A 20,552-nucleotide genomic window follows, 5' to 3' on the forward strand; every position below is an offset into this window, starting at 1 on the left:
GTGTGCAGCTTACTTTTGTTTTTCAGTCCCCATCATGGGTTGGAAGGTAGCTTACGAGGCTGTGTGGGCTCTGCTTTCTCCCAGTGTGTCCAAGTGGATGCCTTTGTATGGAAAGAAAGGCTGGGGGAAAACAGCAGCGGCTGCATGAAGGCTAACTACTTACAGTGCTAAGGGCACCTGTCACACCTGGTTGGCAGAAGGGCCACACCTGCTCCATGTTGAATAGTTGTCAAAAATTATTACCGGTTTGTTTTGATTATTTTGAAAATAAATACAGCAGGTAAGAAAACAGTACTAACAATCTTTGTGGATTCATCCAGAAAGAAAAAATCTGAGTAAATGCTCTGTGAAGTTTTGTAGTGACTTGAGATTTGGTTTGTGTTCTGCTGAGGTGCAGCCATAGAAGTGGGCATTTATTTGTATGTTTTGAAGAAGATAGTTCCAGTGTGACATTGACAGTGGACAAAAAAAAAAAAAAAAAAAGAATGTAATCGTTCTGAACTTATCCTTTAACCCTCCGAGAATGTTTTGTGAGTGTGTGTGCTCAGGTTGAACGTGGAATTTCCTGCAAACTTTGGTGAGAAAGTTAACGGGAAGATGTTGCTTATAAATGTGATCAGAATCCAATGCTGTTTTTCACTAGATTTTATGAAGGCTGTCCTGTTGAGTAAGCCACTTTAAATTAGGACAATAGCATGCTTTTTACATGTTGGACTTCAGGATGTTTATGTGTGATACCATGCCCTCTGGTGTTCTGAGACAGGGTCTTACTCTGTAGTTTTGAATGGCCAGCAACTCACTGTGTAGACCAGGCTGGCCTTGAACTCACAGATCTGTCTGCCTCTGCCTCCTGAGTGCTAGGAATATAAGGCATCTGTAAGCATGCCTGCCTCATACCCTCTGTTATAAAATAAGCTTAACATATAAGTAAGAAAAGATGAATTTTAGCCAAGTGTGGCATATCCCTGAAATCTCAGCTATCAGAAGGTTGAGGCAGCAGGATTGCCGTGAATTAGGCCAGTGAGGGTTATAGTGAGACTCCAATCTTTTTCTTTTGTTTACCCTTTAACAGTCCTGGCCGTCCTGGAACTTGCTTTGTAGACCAGGCTTGCCTTGAACGCTTTGAGATCCCTCAGCCTCTGCCTCCGAAGTGCTAGGACTAAAGGAGTGCACCACCACTGTCTGACTGACTCAATCTTTAAAAAAAAAAAGAAAACCCAACAAACGCTACAAACAAAGCAGATGAATTTCAAAAAACCAATTTATTTTTGAAGACTGTCATATTTATTTCACTGGTTATATCATCGGAGTTTTAAGACATACTGGTTTGTGGTTGGTTGTTACTTAGCTCACAGTTCCTAGAGGTGAATTCCCTATTCTTCCGTGAGCTGCTGTGGTCAAGGGCATGCAAATCTGAGAATTCACTAACTGATGCTAGTGAATGCCTTTTAAAAATACTGTGTGTATATAGACATGGATGTGTGCCTCAGCCCAAGTGTGGAAGTTCATTCGTATTTATGTGGGTTCTGGGGATCAAACTTCGGTCATTAAGCTTGCACAGCAGATTCTGACATGCTGAGCGACATTTTTAAATTTTGTGTGTGTGTGTGTGTGTGTGTGTGTGTGTGTGTGTGTGTGTGTGTGTGTGTGTGTTCACTGAAGTCTCAGGTGTCAAATCCCTGGAGCTGAAGTTAGGTAGAAGTTAAGCTGTGGGTGCTGGGAACTGAATTGTCCTTTGCACTCTTAACCTCTGAGCCATCTTTCTAGCCCTTTTTATTATTTCTTAAGAAGGATCTCATGTGCTATAGTTGGCCCAGAACTTGCTGTGTTCCCTGGAATTTTGGGTTCTCCTGCCTTTATTTTTCCATTGCCACTATTAAAGGTGTATGTACCTGTAAAATTGGTTGGGCTGTTTTACATTTATTTCATGATCCCAAACAAAATTGAGCTCACAGTGTGAGGAAGACTGATTTTTCTGTTATAACCAGTCCAACATTAAGATGGTAAGGCATATATATCTCACATAGTTTTTGTGGGTCACAGGTATCAGGGAGTAGTGAGTGGAGCTGACAGGCTCTGTATGGGGGTCTTCCAGGAATTTCAGTCAAGTTCCTGTAGCTGTTGAATCTGCTTCCAAAGTGGGTCACTGTTTTGCCAGTAGTGTTGGTTGCAGCCCCCAGTCTTCATTGGATTGCTAAGTTGCTTATGCCTGGCATCCATGGCCTCCCCTAGAGCAAGCTATCCAAGTAGCAGTGAAGAAGCAGCCACGCGTTGCTTATGCTGCCTCCTAGTGGCAGTGCACAGCACAGGCCTAGTGGGCCTAGTGTGTAAGCTCTTCCGCCTCAGAGTAGTGTGGCAGAGTAGTGTGATAGCTGGTTCAGTGCTGTTTTTCTAGTTCCTAGATGAGTTAGGATGGAATCAAAAACCTTGCTAAAGTCAATCCTGGAGTAATTAGTTGATGAAGTCAGTTTTTCTTTTCCTCTACGGGCGTCTAGTTTCTCTTCTCAGCTTAACTGTGTGAAAGGAGGCTCAGAGAGGTTCAGGAATTGTCTGGCTTAAGGCCTGATTCAGTCTTTGGAAACTAAAATTTTCTTTGACCTTTATTAGGAATAATCTGTTCGTTGATGAGAAAATTGCTAATTGTTTTTTAATCTTAAAGAAGTTACAGTGTAGACATCTAGTCTCCCAGTTTGCAGGCCTCTGGATGTTAGTATGTTGTTTAGCTTTGTGTGTGTGTGTGTATTTTATATATTTAAAGGACTTCTGCATAGTTATTTATGTGTGTGTGTGTGTTTGTGAGTTTATGTGCATCACATGGATGTCTGTGAGTCTGTAGGCCAGAAGAGGGCATTGGATTGAGTGTTGGGAACTTGGACCACTGAGCCATCTTTCCTGTCTCTGTGAATATTAAAGGTTTATTTTTAATTTTGTATATAGGTGTACATGTTAGTTAGTTTCTCGTTGCTGTGTTAAGATACCATGACCAGAAACAAGAAAGTTTATTTTGATGTATGGTTCCAGGAGTAGAGCCCATGACGGCAGGAGAACAGGAAGCTGAGAGGTTGCATCTTAGCCACCCACTGAAGCAGAGAAAGCAAGCTGGAGGGGAGGGCAGGCTGCAGATTCAAAGCCTGCCCCCAGCCACATGCTTCATCCAGCAGAACTCTTATCCTAAAGGATTCTAGACTTTTTGTAGACAGCACCACCAGTGTGACCCACTGTTGAATTACATGAGACTGGGGATCGCCACCACATTATATGTGTACACATATGCAGGTGCCTTCAGAGTCTAGAAGAGGATGAAGTATGAAGGAACCTATATTACTTTATGCTTTGAAATTATTTATTGGTGTTGGGGATTGAATCTAGTGCCTTGTGTGTATGCTAGTCAAGTGTTTGGTACTTTGGTAAGTCCCTAGTCCTTTTGAGATGGGGTCTTGCTATATTGCTCGTGTTGGCCTTCAGCTTGGCATGTACTGCCCACGTAGCTGGGATTGCATTACATGATTTAGGTTACCATCCCAGCTTTCTGTGCTGTGAAATTTTCATGGTAACTTTTTTTTTTTTTTTTTTTTTTTTTTTTTTTTTTTGGAGACCGTCTCTCATCATGCAACTCTGGCTGTTTCTGTCTCCTTTGTGCTGGGATTAAAGGAGTGAACCACCATTGCCCATTGGAAACTCTTAGACTATTCTAGGTAATAGATAGGACATCATAGATTGTTTTATACTTGTACTGTTACAGGTAGAGAATGATAGGCTTTTTCCTTAAAACATTTTGCTTAACCTTTCCCCCATTATAATGAGGTGGTCTCACTTGGGTAGCCTAGGCTGGCCTGGGATGTCACTTCCTCTATGGTCCTATCCTTGTGTGAAGTATTGGGGTTACTGTTGTGGACTTCCTTACCTAGCAACCTTTGTGGTTCCTGTTTCCATTTACTAGTCTGTGATATGTTTCAAGTGGTCTGATCAAGCATTCCAACGGTGACCTTGGACTTTGAAACTGCTGATCTGCTTCCACCTCCCAAGTGCTTGGATTACAGGTGTGCAGCACCACCACTCCTAGTTTATAGAGTTAGGGAGATCTAACCCAGGGCTTCCTCTGTGCTAGACAAACGCTCCACCTACCAATGGAGAGAAGTCTCCACCTCTACATGTTGGTTACTTTGATATATATATTTTAACCTTTACACCACAGTTAGGTTGAGTGAGCTCTTGTGAACTGTTGATGCTTATCTGCTTGCTTTGTGTGGTGAATTTGTAGTTGAAGGGTTAAGACTAGGGGATCTAAGAGTGTTTTTCTCACCAGCACTGAATGGAAAAATAATGGTTGTAGAAAGCATCTAGGTACAGGTGGTATGTGTATGTGTGTGTGTGTGTGTGTGTAAATTGATTAGCCCTGCTCTTAAAGGTGCAGTGGGGAGGGACACAATGAAGTAGTGTAACCTACAGTTGTTTCCACTCTACAGATGTGCTGTGATAGACCAGATGAAGTTATGGAAACTGACTCTTCCGTTTTGGAGAGGTGTGCAAAAAGTAGTTTTAGTTGAGTGACATTTACCTTGAATTGTTCTCCTTTATTGGTGGTAAGTTGCCATCATAAGCTCCTCGTTCCTCTAGAATATATATTTCTCTACATCTGTGTGGTCCAGTCCATTAGCTAAGTCACACCTGGTATAGGCGACAGCACAGACACCAGAGAGCATTTCCACGGCAGCAGAATTCCTTGTTTGGATTGTGCTGCTGTGAAGGGGTGTGTGTGTGTGTGTGTGTGTGTGTGTGTGTGTGTGTGACTTACATGTGTTTTTGTGTTACCTGTCTTGAGTTGGGAATGGAAAGAAGGAGCTGTTGTGGGAGGAGTCACAGTTGATGTTTATGAACAGTGGAGCTAGTGTTTTATGTCCTGGTTAAGAAGATAGGCTTTGGGGCTGGGGAGATGACTCAGTAAGTAAAGTGCTGTGCAAGCATGAGGACTTGTGAGGCCCCAACACCACCTAAAAGTAGTAAGCTGCACTGCTGGTGAGTCGCTGGCCAGCCAGCCACACTAGCCTACATAAAGTGATGGTGTCAAAAAAGACGGTGAAGGGTTGTCAGATGGCTCAATAGGTAAAAGTGCTTGCTGAGCAGGCCTGCTGAGCTGAGTTCAGTTCCTGGAGCCCATATAAAGGTGGAAGAAGATAACCTGCCTCACAAAGTTGTCTCTGACCTCCTCTATATGTATGCTACACACACACATAGAATAGTGGTGATGACTCCCAGCCTCTGGCTTCAAGTACACAGGCACAGGGACACAGGAAAGAAAAGGCTTTGCAGTTGGATCTGGTCTGGGTTTGTGCTACGTCTAACACATTGTTTGTGCTCTTAACCTTTTTTTTTTTTATGTATATATATATACCTACAACAGGGATAAATTTATTAGGGTTGTATAAAATAAAGTAAGTTAATACGATGTTGGGGGGCCTGGGGGTGCATAGTCTCTCAGTAAATGATGGTGTTCATTAATATACTTCTGAAATAGATGACTTCTGTAAAGTTTGTATAACTTCAAATTATATATGTAATAAAGTTGATTTTTCTTTCCATGTGCAGTCCTGTTAATTTCAACACTATATATGTATAATAACTGCCAAGGATTCAGGAACGGCCTATCACTTCAAAACTCCATCAGTTTCCTATGTTACAGATTTACCCTCTTCCTACCCTAACCCTGGCACTCCCATCTGTTGGTTGTACTGTAGTTTTAAAATTTCCAGCTTTTTTTTTTTTTTTTTTTTTTTAGATTTATTTACTTATCATGTATACAGTGCATTCCAGAAGAGGGCATCAGATCCTATTACAGATGGTTGTGAGCCACCATGTGGTTGCTGGGAATTGAACTCAGGATCTCTGGAAGAGCAGTCAGTGCTCTTAACTCCTGAGCCATCTCTTTAGCCCCCAATTTCCAGATTTTTATGTAAATAGAATTATAAAAATTTTAGCCATTTCAGAGTGTCTGATTTAATTTGACTAAAGTGAGATACACATGTAAGTTAGAACTAAATTTTGGAGGAAAGAGCTCTCATGTACCTTAGGCTAATCTGAAACTGTACATAATCCATGTGGCCTTTAACTTTAAAACAAAGATTTATTTTTTATATGGTGTTTGAATGTTTCCTTACATGTATGTGTGTACACCCAGTGTGTACTTGGTGCCTAGAGGCTAGAAGAGGAGTGTCATTCCCTGGAACTAGAGACTTTTGTGAACTGCCATATGGGTGCTGGGAATTGAATCTGGGTTCTTTCAAACAGCAGCAAATGTTAACTCCAGATCCATCTCTCTGCCCCATGGAGCAGCGCTTCTGTTAGCCCTGCTTCGCTTTCCAAGTGTTCATTCAGGCTTGTAAAACCTTTGTTTGGGGCTGAGGGATGACTTAGAGGTGAAGAGCATTAGGTGCTCTTCCCGAGCTCGTGAGTTCAATTCCCAGCAACCACATGGTGGCTCACAACCATCTGTAATGAGATCTGGTGCCCTCTTATGGTGTGCAGGCAGAACACTATACATAATATATCTTAAAGAAAACTGCTGGGTGGTGGTGGTGCAAGCCTTTGATCCCAGCACTCGGGAGGCAGAGGCAGGCAGATCTCTTATGAGTTTGATGCCAGCCTGGCAGACAAGAGCTAGTTCCAGGACAGCCTTCAAAAGCCACAGAGAAACCCTGTCTCGAAAAAAAAGAAAACTTTGGTACACATTGGTAAGAGCAGCAAGTGTTCTTAACTGCGGAGCATCTCTTCAGGCTCCTGTGTACATTTCCCCCTTGAGACAGGGTCTGGTAGCCCAGGCTGGTCTAGAATTTACTTTGTAGCCTAGGATAATCTTGAACTCCCCTACCTCGCCTTCTTAAGTGCTGGGATTAAAGGTATGGACCATTTTGAAGTACTATTTTGCTTTTTTTTTTTTTTTTTTTTTTTTTTTTTTTTAAGACAGAGTCTCATGTAGACCAGGCTGGCCTTAAACTTAGAAGAGCTCCACCTGTCTCTGCCTCCCCAGTACAGGGATTAAAGGTGTGTGCCACTAAACCTGGCTTTGACTCTAAATGATGAAATTAACAAGGAAAATTGCCATGCGTTTGTCTTGTTTTGCATTGCTGTAACATTGCAGCAGGGTTGTGAGCTGAAAGGTAGCTTTCCACCCAGCGTTAGTGCATAGAGGAGGTCTTGCACTTGCCAGTCTTGCACACTTCAGTTAGCAAGTGGCTTCACCTTTACTCTCTGGAAAACCCAGGATGGTGGGTCACATTAGGCAAAGAGGGTCACAAAAATCAAAGGATTCTAACAAGCTTAAGTAGCCATTAGATGCGTAATTGTCTTGTGGTGCCTAGAAGTAAAACTCTTGGGTCACACATGGCTTAGGCTCCAGAGCAGTCCTGGGGCAGGAGTGTTAGATTTGAATGGAAGCATGAAGACCAAGTTTCTTTCCTGTCACCCTTCAGCCCCAAATATACACAACAATGCTTATTTTAATTAGAATCTATTTGGCAGGTGGCTTTGGCTCAGGCTTCCTACTTACTGGCTAGCTCTTAATTATTAACTCATAACTACTAATCTATGTATTAATTCATGGCCTTATCAGAGAAGGCTCCAGCAAGTTATTCCTTCAGCCACTACATGGCATCTCTCCTGGTGGCTCCTCTCTGCCTCTTCTCCCCAGAATTCTTGTCTAGTAGCCCCACCTATGTTCCCTGCTGGCTACTGGCCAGTTTTATTCACCAACCAGTAAGAAATCAAAGGACATGCCCCATCAGAAGCACTTGGCTGTTTTTTTCTTAGTTTGTGCCCTCTATAAGGCCCCCCCCCTTTTTTTTTTCTTTTTTGAGACGGGGTTTCTCTGTGGCTTTGGAGGCTGTGCTGGAACTAGCTCTTGTAGACCAGGCTGGTCTTGAACTCAGAGATCTGACTGACTCTGTCTCCCGAGTGCTGGGATCAAAGGCATGCGCCACCACCGCCCAGCCCTCTATAAGCCTTCAGTTGATAAAACACCAGCCAGCCTAACTTCAATCTACTGTCTATTAGCAACGTTTTAAAAATGGGTAACTGTATAAGCAGATTTCAAGTCTCTTACATGGAAACAAAGTCAAAAAGGTTTAAATCTCTCCTATTTTAAGTTTTAAAATTAAAATGGTGACATCTAAGCCTGTCCAGTCAGCTTTTAGACCCTGTCCCTAAAGCAGGTGACTTAGTGGTTCCCTCCTGCCTTCACTGTTGGTAAGCTTTGCAAAGCAGGATTATCTCTCAGCTGTTTATGGTATGTTGAAGTTGAGAGAAATGTCCAAGAATCTGTAAAAGTGCTGAATTGGATGAAGAGTGACCACTGGAGTATACAGTGCTGTGTTGTTGCCATGTGCAATATTGGGGCAGGGAATGAAAACGGAGCGTAATACCTTAATAACTTCCACCATGACCCATCGAAACACAGGAAAACTATTCAAATCTACATTATTCCTTTCTTTGGCTTCTGCTTTTGTTATATTTTCCCCATAAAAATTTATCCTAATGTTTATGAAAATCTGTTTTTTTTGCAACTTTTTTTTTTTTTTCTTCTTCGAGACAGGGTTTCTCTGTGGCTTTTGGAGGTGTCCTGGAACTAGCTCTTGTAGACCAGGCTGGTCTCGAACTCACAGAGATCCGCCTGCCTCTGCCTCCCAAGTGCTGGGATTAAAGGTGTGTGCCACCAACGCCCAGCTTTTTGCAACATTTTTAAATATTTTTTTGTCCGAGCTATCAAGTGCCATAGTTTTACTAGCTTATTGAAATTGGGATTTTTTGTTTAGATAATCTGCAGCTGTCATCCACCTGAATTTGTTGTTGACTTTTTTTGGAAATGGCTTTTTGTTTTTGTTTTCCCCCCCCCCCCCGAGACATTTTTTTTAAACTGTTGCTTTGGAGGTTTTCCTGGAACTCGCGCTGTAGACCAGGCTGGCCTCAAACTCACAGAGATCCACCTGCCTCTGCCTCCCGAGTGCTGGGATTAAAGGTGTGGCACCAACGCCCGGCAGGAAAATGGATTTCTTTTTCGTTTTCTTTTTTTTTTTTTGAAGTGAAATTTTTTATTTTATTTTATTCTAGTTAGGGAGGAAATGGATTTCTTAACAGGTAAATTTAATGGCCTTTGTTCAAAAAGGCTGTACTCATCAAGTTAATTGTCCCTTCATGTGGTTTAAGAAACAGACCAAACTTATAGATGTTACTGTTTGTGAAGTCATGGAAGGCTTGTGACACCTAGGCTACCTGCTCCTTGGAAAATGTTTTGAGTACCCTTGGGTACAGGGATCTCAGCTGGGACACTACCATCTTTGCAGTGTGCTGGAAAGAATGGCCAGATACTCAGTAGTATTAGCAAAAACTGCACCAGTTAACCAAGGAACAGATGAACATCCCATTTTAAGTGTGAATGAGCACATATGTATGAAAAGTGTGATGTTGGCAGACTAGAGTGTGTGTTTGTGTGTGTGTGTGTGTGGGGGCAGGCAGAGCTATGCCTAAAAATATTTTGATTTTTTCTTTTTTAATTTTCTGTGATGTGAGTGGTGCCTGAGTCGTGCAGGTGATGAAGTGTGTCAGCAGGAGAGTGGCTTTCTCAATGGAGTACAAAGGGTTGATGAGTGAAATGCAGTGTGCCTGTGAACAAATGGGGTCACTAAAACGGATGAGATACTCTCCTTTTGAATCAAACAACATACTCACAATTTTTTTGCAGGCAGCAATGTATTTAAGAGTTGCAAAAGGTCATTAAGATGTTTGTTTTATTTTAAGGCAGTCCTCTGCCTCTGCTTTCCCAGTGTTGATTCTGGTATGTGCACCACCAGTCTGCTCCCCTCCCAGCTGGGTTTCCTGTGTAGCACAAGGCTAGTCGGGAACTCATCTTCCTGCTTCAGCTTTCAGAGTACTAGGATTATAGCTGTCCCATGCCAGTGACAGTTGAATTAAATTAAAGTGGATGCTGATTTTCTTTTTTCTTTTTTTTTGGTTGCAGAACTTGAATTTTCTCTTACAGTGATGCTCCCATTAAAGATCAGAAAAATACTCTTCCCAGCTCAAACATCACCTTAGGAAAACAAAAAGGGAGAGTTACTAATTTCATGGTGAAGCAACTGAATTCCATTTTCTAAGAAGGGTTTGTATGAGGTTCATAAATCCCTGGTGATTCTACATGGTGTCCAGTTGACAGAATTAACAATCACAGCAGCTCAAGTGACTTTTCAAAGACTGCTGCGAGTGAGAAGTGTCCCTGGAGGGAGCACTGTCACTGCCTTTCTCACATGGCAAGCTGAGGACAGGCAGTTGATCTGATAGTAGACTGTACGTGATAAACTAGCAAATGTTGTCTGTAAGGCACAGGAGCTCATTCATGGCACCTGCCACCCAGGCCTTTGGAGCCACAGCTGCTGCTGACCTCGATGGTGATGAGGATCACAATCATCCACTCCAGGCGGAGGGCCCGGTTCTCATTCAGGTGGTTCCGCATTAGGTCTGTTAGTTCCATGCAATGTTGAAGCTTTTCATTCATGACCTGCAAGAAAAGTCTTAGGGTCATGGTTTTTATCTGAAGAGAATATACACTTAGATATACAATGTGGTTTATCTGATTCCAGCTGCTTAGTCCTCAAAGACAACTAGCCACTAGCAAATAGTGTTCAGTGACTCTGTCTAGAAACATTTTGCAGTGCGATTTTGTTTTACTGTGTGTGTGTTTCTGAATGTATGTGTGTACAGGTGCCTGCGGGGAAGCCACAAGAATCCATCAGGCTTATGTTAAGCATTTGGGAGCTACATGGTGCTGGGATCTTCGATCTGGTACTAATTAGAAAGCACTCAATCACCAGGCCATCTCTCCAGGCCCTCATTTATTTTGTAACCTAAGGTGGCCTGCAGTCTTGCTCTCACCTCCCAGAGGTCTCGTATTCCATGAACCACCATATCTGTTTATATGCAGTGCTAGGGACTGACTGAACTTAAGGCTTTATGCTTGACAGGCAAACACTACCAAATTAGTTCTAGTCTATGCTCCCTTTGTATTGCAAGAAAACAAAAAACAAAAAACAAAAAACTTGGCATGTTAATTCTCCTAAGATGGAGGTGTTAAGCTTTCTTAAAACAGTTTCTGCATGTATACCTGTGTGAGGTTATTGGATCCCTTGAGAACTGGAATTACAGTTGTAAGCTATCATACTGGGTACTGGGAACTGAACCCAGGTCCTCTAGGAAGAGCAGCTGGTGAGTGCTCTTAACCGATAAGCCATCTCTCTAACCTCTGGTGGAAGCTTTAAAAATAGGGTTTCTAGTATTCTGTTAGGGAAGCAGAGACTAATCTCCACAGTTCAAATTTGAGTATGTACTGAACTGAGCACTGAAATAAGTAGTGCATGTAACCTGGAACTCACTACCAGAAGGCACTACTACTAGCCGTACTAGCAAAGGTTATGACACCTTGGACAAGCTGGTTGGAGTGGGGTGTGGCTGTGTGTCACACAAAATAGACTCTGATTTTAAAACCTGGATGTCAATACTAGGCAGTTATACCCTCTTTAGTACTTGTACATTTCTCTGAAAGCTATAAAGTTGGGGAACATTATACTTGGTACAGGTTTGGCTAGTATGAGCTAAAGTCTAGGTGTGAACTGAAACATGTCATACTCAGGGTTCTACACAGCATTCAACTGCTTTACTAGTGAGGGACAACACACAGAACTTCTTCGCTGGGGCTGGAGAGATGGTCAGTGGTTAAAGAGTACTGACTGTTCTTTGGGAGATCGAGGTCCTGAGTTCAGTTCCCAGCAACCACATGGTGGCTCACAACCTCTGTAATGAGATCTGGTGCCCTCTTCTGGCCTGCAGGCATACATGCATGCAGAACACTATACATAATAAATAAAACTTAAAAAAAGAACTCGGCTGGTAGGCCCACCTTGTAATTTCTAATCAACAAATGTCTAGGGTGGCACTCTATCTACTGACAGCTTAGTCTTGGCTTCAAATGTGTTCATCTTTCAGCTTGCTTCAAACTGCTGACAGACCTCCATTTCAGCTGTGACCACAGAACAGAGATTATGTTCTTTCCTGACAATTGCTTACAAAAGACACAATAACAACCCCACCCCACAAAAGACAGCCCCCACCCCCACCCCCCCAAAATGGTTTCAGCAGTGTTAAAGTCTCCTGGGGACCGGAGAGGGCTCAGCAATAAGAGTGTTTATTCCTCCTGCAAAGGTCAACCTAGGCTGTTCCCCAGCACTCAAAGCCAGGCAGCTCACAAGTGCCTGTAACTCTACTCCAAGGTGTTCTGATGCCTTCTTCTGGACTCCGGGCATCTGAATGTACATACTGTAAAAAGCTCACACATAGGGTGCTGGAGAGATGGCTTAGAGGTTAAGAGCACTTACTGCTCTTCCAGAGGACCCAGGCTCAATTCCCAGCAACCACAAGGTGGCTCACAACCATCCGTTATGAGATCTAGTGCCCTCTTCTGGTGTGCAGATATACATGGAAGCAGAATGTTGTATAAATAATAAATAAAATCTTAAGAACTTCCCTGCAGAGAATGGTGGTGAATACATTAAATCTCAGTAGTTGGGCAAAGGCAGGCAGATCTCTGAGTTCAAGGCTAGCATGGACTATATACATAGCAAGTTTCAGGCCAGCCAGAGCTACTTAAAAGTCTGTCTTTTAAGTCTCCTGATGATTGAAATCCCGTTTTCTTAGTTCAAAGCGGGATTAACCCAAGCATTTGGCACAGGACAAAGCAGTTTCAAAATCAGGAGAATAGAATTAATTTCCTTTTGAAATCGAGTCCCTGTTCATTCTACAAACATAGTAGCAGATGTCACAGTTTACACACTAGTGGGGATACCTAAGCATGTCGGTGTGGAGGGCCCACATGGGGACACACATGAAGGAAAACGTGGCTGGAGGGGTATGGCTGAAGCCCTCCAGCAAAGTGGAGGTCAGGAAAACAAGGTGCTTGCGGGCAGGCAGCAATGCAGGCAGCCCTGAGTGCATGGCTGTTTCCTAAGCAATTTTATCAAGCTCCTGTGGGAACACGTTGATTCTGAGACGGAGAGAAGCCTACAACTTGGTGGCAGTCATATTACATCTCATAAGGATTACACTCAAAAGTCTGCACATGGAGACAGCAAGAGAAATAAGATGGAATATTTAAAAATTTTCTCAATAAATAGTGAGGCTTGTTTTCAAATTAATTTACACAACATACCCATTCTAAGCATTGGATTCTAACAAATATCCATGTAACTACATTTTCACTGCCAGTTTACTCACATTACCCCCACTTGCCAGCCACACTCCCCACTCTTAGGGAATCAGTATTATACTCTTCCTTTTGTGACGGGGTTTCACTTAGCCCAGGCTGGCTTCCAGCTCACTATGTAGCTGAAGATGACCTAGAACTCTGGACCACCTGTCTCTGTAAGTGCTGGGATTACAGGTGTGCACCACCGCCCCCAGGGTACAGATGGTGCTGGAGATGCTTCCAGGAAGTCCTTCATCAACTGAGCTCCACCACCCTACAGGACACTTGTCTTTAATCTAGAATTTAATTCTTTATTTTATGCATGTGAATATGCCTGTGAGTGTCTGGGAGTTACTGATGGTTGGTTATGTGGCACCATGTGGGTGCTGAATAATAATGTAGGTCACTGTTTACAAAGGAGGCTTCTAAAAGGAACCCTACTATCTAGATGTTCCTGACCTGGTAAGGTACCACCTCCTGTCTTGTTCACTCTAGGACTCTTACCATGCCTGTGATAGTTAGCAGATGCTTTGTACAGAAGCTCCTGTGACAAGGACCTGAGACCTTGTGACCAACTGCCTCAAGGGACCGAATCTAGACAGGAAGGGGATCCTTCCCAGCAGTCCTCAGAGATGCCTGCAGCCTCCAGATAGGCCCTGACCCATAAAACTAGGAGAAAGATGCTTTAAGCTGCTAGTTCTGGGGAAACACTGCAGAGCAGAATTTAGCCAATGCTGGCACTTGAGAGGCCTCATTTGCATAGAGCTTTAGCATCCCCCTCACATCCTTATCTTCAGCCTGTGCACTAGCCAGCCACCAGAAAAGTCACACTTCTGTCTGTCCAGACAGCCTGGGGCATCAAATGTCCCAGACATCTGGTTATCAAACTACACTGAGTCTATTGCAACAACTCCAGCACTGGTGACAGTCTTTCTGAGCCTGCTAAGGTGTCTCTACTTTCCTGCATTAGAAGATGCAAAGGAACACCAAGATGAGTGACAAACTGCAGATACCTTTGCTGGGATTGTTATGCAAAGGACAAATGTCTGGGTTGGAGAAAAGGATATATTCCAGAACTGCATAGCATTCAAAGATTTTGAAATTATGTCAATTTACTTGATGGGACATAGAGTGACTGGGAAGTGATAAGAAGTAATATTGAAAAGTATAGATCAGGAAACAACAAAAAAAAATGGGAACTTTAATTTTGATTCTAAAAAGTAACTTAAAGGATGGTAAGACAGTTCAGTGGATAGAGGGGCTTGCTGCTAAGCCTGACAACCTAAGTTCAATCCCTAGAACCCACAAAGTGAAGGAAAGAACTGCGTCCTGACAGTTGCCCTCTGGATTCCTCATGCATACGGCAGCACCCATGCACCCACTTACTTAGTACCACAGAATAAATGTACAATCAGCATTGTGCCTGGACATTTGAAAGTCACTAGCCCTCAGCAGAAAACAGTGGGCGGTGGCTGGGGAGATGTCTGAGCTGATAGATAAGGTGCCTGTAATGCAAGCATGAAGACCTGATTTCTGGTCACTAGCACCCACATGAAAATGTGGGCATAGGGCCTAGATAATGGTTCAGCAGGTAAAGGCAGTTGGCACCAACCCTGCCAATCTGAGTTAAAACACCAGAACCTAAGTGGCAGAAGGGGAAATGTTTCCCAATCCACAGTCACACTGGCATATATGGACACACAAATAAGGAAATAAATTAAAAAAATAAAACGGCACAGAAGCAAATGTCCACACTCCCAGAGCTGGGGAGAAGGAAACAGGAGGATCCTTGAGGCTTTTGCTGGCCAGCCAGCCTAATGAACCAGTGAGCTCCAGGGACAGTGAGAGCCTGTCTGAAGAGTATGATGGAGGGGTGGAAGGCTGGCTTAACAGTGAAGAGTACTGGTTGTTCTTCCAGAGACCCCAGTTCAGTGTGGTTCCCGGCAACCACAATGAGTGGCTTATATCAACCACCTGTAACTCTAACTCCAAGGGATCTAACACCTGGCTTCTGTACACATATACTCTTTGATTATACACACAAACCCATAGATACATACAAATAAATTTTTATAAACATAGACAACCACAGAGAAGACTGAAGTCACTCTCTAGTCTCTACATGCATGTGCACACACATACGAACACAAGCATGTACCATGCATATCACATGTAACACAAGATGAAGAAACATGTTTATCTACTTGGAAGGCTGAGGCAGGAGGATTCCCAAGTTCAAGGTTTCCCAAGTTCAAGGCCAGCCTGGATTTCCACCTCAAGAACAAGGAAACATTAAAACAAAACAACCCAGAAATCTTAACTGAGCCTTTGACACAGAAAGCTGAGGAGTGGAGCCAGATGTGGTGGCTCCTGTTTAGAATCTCAGGACTAGGGCTAAGGCAAGAGGATCACTATTTTTCAGGCCAGCCTGGACTATAGTGTGATACACTGTATCTAAAAACCCCTCTTGTAATAGTTTGAGGCCAGCCTGGGATATAGGGTGATACTTTGTATCTAAAAGTACCTCTTATAATAATTGCTTATATTTTATATCTTCAGGTGGTCAATGCTGAAACATATCTCTATAGTCCAGACTGGTCTTGAGTTCAAAAGCAATCCTCCTGTCTCAGTCTCGTAAGAAAAAAACTAAACTGACTGCAAAGAAGACAAGAGGAGGTGGTGGGAACCTAAGGAGACACAGCCGGAAGTCAAATAGTACTTCTCCAAATGCAGTTATACATACTTAGCTAAAAATTTCAGTAACAAAATTGTAGCAGGGACTCTCTCCTCTCTATTGCTGTCTCTACTTCCTCTCCAGTTTTTCCAGACAGGGTTTCTCTGGCTGTCTTGGAACTCACTCTGAACATCAGGATGGCCTTGAACTCAGGGATCCTCCTGCCTCTGCTTCCCGAGTGCTGGGATTAAAGGTGTGTGCCACCACCGCCCGGCTGTCTTTATTCCCTGTAAAAATACATACCTTAACTCTTCGAGCAATGCTGAGAAATTGGCAGGTCTTGTCATAAAGCTCCTCCAGGTTTGCTCTGTCCCAGTAGAAGTCGGGAGTCAGCAAGAAATCTGAACTCAAATTTATACGGTGCCTTAAATAAGAAAGTGCAGTTTAGCTTTTTATTTATGGTAAATTAAAAATCAGTTTCTATTATATTCCATATTTTCATGGTACAATTTTAAGAGAACAGTTTTAAGTGCTGCACTTTGAAAAATATCTGAGAAGTGTACACACACACACACACACCCGTGTGCACCCTCTAAAGGAAAACCAGGAAGAACTTTTGTTACTTCCTGGTTTTCCCTTCCTCTCACTCTGGGCTTACTCTGGCCACCTTCAAGATCCTTCTATATCCTTTTAGTCATTGTGCAAACACAAGACAGGCAGCAATATGCAGGGTCTCTTTCTTTTCAACAGGGCTACACAGGCTAGCCTGGCTCTGGATGAGCCTTAGTCTTCAGTGAAGAATACCAAGGGGTGTGCTGCCACACTGGCACTCTTTTAGTTTCACTCATACTTTGGTATCAGAAGTTGGAGCTTACTTTAAAAATATTTAATTTAATGGAAATTCATGTTGCATAGTAAAATACAAATAGCTGTTCATTTAAGATATGTTTATTTAAGATATATGATGGAGAAGAAAGCAGAAACAGTGGTCAGCTTGTTTAACCTACCAAACACAAAACCCTTTATTCCCTAAGGATAGCACAGTCCTGTGAACACTTTGATAGCCTATTTGTACATTTCTCCACAAACATACTTGTGTGTATGTATATATCAAGATAAATGATATTTTTGCTATGCAAATGGAATAATACCATATACATAATTTGTAACTTGATTATTATTATTTTATATTTTGAGACAGGATCTCCCTGTTACGTTGGCCGACCTGGAACTTAACTGCTTCTACCTCCACGGCAATGGAATTAAAGGCATGCACCACCATATCTTGTAATTTTTTTCTTTTTTCTATTTTTTAAAGCTAGGTGTAATGGTGCACACGTTTAATCCTAGCACTTGGGAGGCAGCGACTGGTGGATCTGAGTTCAAGGACAGCCTGGTCTACAGAGCAAGGTCCAAGACAGCCAGGGTTACACAGGGAAACCCTGTCTTGGAAAAAAATAAAATAAAGACAAGGTCTCATGTTAGTCTACCCTGGCCTCAATGTCCTTGACTACTTGAGAATCATGAACTTCTGATCCTTTTCATGTTTCCTGCAGTGGTGGGGATCAAAGCCACACCGACACTATCAACTGAGCCACAGCTGTGGCCCGAACCTAACATACTTAGCTACAACTCTTTTCACAGATCACTTCTTTTTAAAAATATATTTATTATTAATTATGTGTATGTGTGTCTGCATGTGCATGCAGATATCCTTGGAGGCTGGAAGAAGGTGTCAGGTCTCCTAGGGTGGGAGGTATAGGGAAGTTGTGCCCTGTCTGATGTGGTACTGGGAATAGACTCATGTCCTCTGGGCAAGCAACAAGATTCTCAGTTACTTTCTAGTTCCTTTTTTTTTTTTTTTTAGTTTTTCCGAGACGGGTTTCTCTGCATAGCCTTGGAATCTGTCCTGGATCATTTCATTCTTTAGAACAGACTAGCCTCGAATGCCTCTGCCACCGAAGTGCTGGTATTAAAGGCGTGCACCATCACTGTCTGGTGTCATATTTTTTTAAAAGAATTATTAATGTGTTTGTTTATGGACGCGCTCGTGTGTGTGTGTGTGTGTGTGTGTGTGTGTGTGTGTGTGTGTGTGTGTGTGTACACTCACGCACACACACGCGTGCATCTGATGGAAAGCATGTAAAGGTCAGAGGACAGCTTTGTGGATTGCCAGTCTTTGCAAACCTTTACCTGGGTTCCCAGGGTTAAGCACAGGTTGCCAGGCTTGAAGCAAGCACCTCACCAATGAGCCTCCTGCTGGCTTGTTACTTTCTTTGTAGCAACAGAATCACTTTCATTATAAAGGTTAAAACAGGATAAGGAAAGTCAGGCTTTGTAGAAACTACTCTCAAATTAAATTTATTTAGCCCTAATTTTTAATTTAGGTATTACAATCTGTTTATCAGACTCTGCTTGTATTAGCTAAAGAATAGGGAAAACAATCTCCCCTACAAAGTCTGTGGCTCTACTGCGGGATGCTTGTAATGAATGATACTGAATGAGCATCCTTGCAGTGTGAGAAACACAGACAATGAAACCTTGGAGCACTCTTCTGTGGGTTGGTCTAAGCTGGTGGGAAGATACTTGTGAGGAAAACATCCACAAGGAGCTTTAGATGCTCATCCCATGTGCAAAGGAAGAAACTGGATGACATGCCCAGTGATGCAACTGCAACAGGACACACCACTCCACAAAGACAGCAAGTCACCAGTTAGGAGACAGGTTCTTCTTCACCTGTACCACTGTACAGGGTCAGACTCAGTAAACTAGGGTAAAACTTCCTGTAACAATGGTACTCAGTAAGTAAGTGTAAAATGTCATGCTCATGCTATGTGCAATGCCATTTTCCTGGGGGTCTTGTGACATATGACATGTTTCCCTTTCTTTCTTTCTTTCTTTCTTTCTTTCTTTCTTTCTTTCTTTCTTTCTTTCTTTCTTTCTTTCTTTCTTTTTTGGTTTTTTGAGACCGTTTCTCTTTGTAGCTTTGGAGCCTATCCTGGCACTCACTCTGGAGACCAGGCTGGCCTCGAACTCACAGAGATCCGCCTGCCTCTGCCTCCCGAGTGCTGGGATTAAAGGCGTTCACCACCAACGCCCAGCTGACATATGATATGTTTAATAAATGAGTTTTCCTCTTCTTTATTCATCAGGTTCCCTGACAGTCCTGACAGCCTTCCTGCTTCTAATGGGGAAGAGTTTTTCCTGCTTATAGGTAAATGTTTTCTCTTAAAGGAACTCCTTCATTTACAAGAGGACATTGTACCTGAGGGCAAAGAGCTCACCCATTTTCTGCATAACTTCTTTATGAGACAGCTTGACTTTCTTCCCAGCTTTTAATGCCTATTTGGAAGAAACAAAACAAAACAAGCCATACACAATGAGCCTGTGACTGTTGAGACTACATTTGTGACTCCAATGAACCACAGTCCTAACTCCTATCAAGAATTCAGCATTTTACACTCAGGCTTTACATGCCTTCTGCTACAGTCTGGTTCCTGAATGGCTCCCGGGGGCTGTACATCAAGGCTTCATCCTCAGCTTGTGTTAATGGAAAGTGGTTAAAACCTTTAGAGGTGGAGCCTAGTGGGAATCAGTTAGGCCACTGTTTATGTGGCCTTGAAGGGGCTACTGGGATCTTGGTCCTTCTCTCTTCTGATGCTTCCTGGTTGCCCGTGAGATGAGCAGCTTACCCCACCAGGTGCTTCTTGGCACGAGGTGCTGCCTCACCAAGGCCTAAACCAATGCACCTGCCCAGCTACAAACTGTTCTCCAAAATAACCCTTCTCTACTAAAATGTTGGTTATCCCAGGCTTGTGTTTACAATAAGAGATAGCTAATGTGTCCTTTTAGTCTTTTTGGTGAGAAACATTCCTTGTCTCTCATTTTAAAGAGGTTTGTTTTTATTTTATGTGTAAGAGTGTTTGCCTGCATGTATGTTTGTGCATCACGAGTTGGTACTGGATCTCCTGGAACTGGAGTTACAAGCAGCTGTGAGCCATCACATGGGTGCTGGGAACCAAACCCAGGTCATTTGCAAGAGCAGCCAGTGCTCTTAATCACATATCCCTCTCTGCAGCCCCCGACCTGTTCCTTATCTCCTAACTGAAAAGTGGGGCCTCTTTCCCAAGAACAATTAGTCATATTTTTCTGTTATAGTAAAAGCCTAAGACCTTGGGAATACCGGGCAATTGCATTACCACTGGGCTACACTGCTTTCCCTCCACTGAATCACACTGAAAGCACTGTCCAATCACAGCAAAGTCATTTGAAATCTTCAAGTCAAAACCCAATGTGGAGTTTCTTATCCTGACTTTAACATTTTAGGTGTAACTGAAAGTGTTTTTACTATATTTTCTGCAGCTTTTCTAGTTACCATTACTTTATACTCAAACGTGTATATTATTATGTTGAGCAATTAGTATTTTCTCCAAGAGGTCAATTCTTGTCAAAAAGCATAGAGCTGATATAATTACCTCTGGAATTGACTGAATAGACTCAATGAATTTGTCCAGCGTTGCTTCCCAAATAGCCAGTTTCACTGGGGAAAGAAGGAAGGAGGAACTTTTTTTTTTTTTACTATCATGGTCACATCCACAC

The 20,552-nt window shown here is 42.7% G+C and overlaps 2 protein-coding genes across 6 annotated transcripts in view; one reads left to right on the forward strand and one right to left on the reverse strand.

Annotated features, from left to right (window-relative positions):
* LOC118238367 (translation initiation factor IF-2-like) overlaps nucleotides 1-19,844 on the forward strand; it is a 22,311-nt gene extending 2,467 nt beyond the window's left edge. The window contains exons 2-3 of the mRNA XM_035440408.1: nucleotides 17,155-17,240; nucleotides 19,106-19,844. The gene's annotated coding sequence lies outside the window, so the exon portion shown is untranslated. The remainder of the gene's footprint in view (nucleotides 1-17,154; nucleotides 17,241-19,105) is intronic.
* Rmnd1 (required for meiotic nuclear division 1 homolog) overlaps nucleotides 9,720-20,552 on the reverse strand; it is a 31,265-nt gene continuing 20,432 nt past the window's right edge. For 2 of the 5 annotated variants that reach the window (XM_027401006.2, XM_027401010.2), the window contains 5 exons: nucleotides 20,429-20,493; nucleotides 19,219-19,295; nucleotides 16,257-16,377; nucleotides 10,427-10,543; nucleotides 9,720-10,078 (listed from right to left, as the gene is read on the reverse strand). In XM_027401006.2, the coding sequence (XP_027256807.1) occupies nucleotides 10,046-10,078; nucleotides 10,427-10,543; nucleotides 16,257-16,377; nucleotides 19,219-19,295; nucleotides 20,429-20,493 (413 nt within the window). In that variant the 3' untranslated portion in view covers nucleotides 9,720-10,045. Of the gene's footprint in view, nucleotides 10,079-10,426; nucleotides 10,544-16,256; nucleotides 16,378-19,218; nucleotides 19,296-20,428; nucleotides 20,494-20,552 lie in introns of those variants that run through there. The other 3 variants (XR_004768471.1, XR_004768472.1, XM_027401007.2) reach the window with 3 other exon arrangements.

The sequence above is a fragment of the Cricetulus griseus genome, chromosome 2 (assembly GCF_003668045.3).
Source record: "Cricetulus griseus strain 17A/GY chromosome 2, alternate assembly CriGri-PICRH-1.0, whole genome shotgun sequence".
NCBI lineage: Eukaryota > Metazoa > Chordata > Mammalia > Rodentia > Cricetidae > Cricetulus > Cricetulus griseus.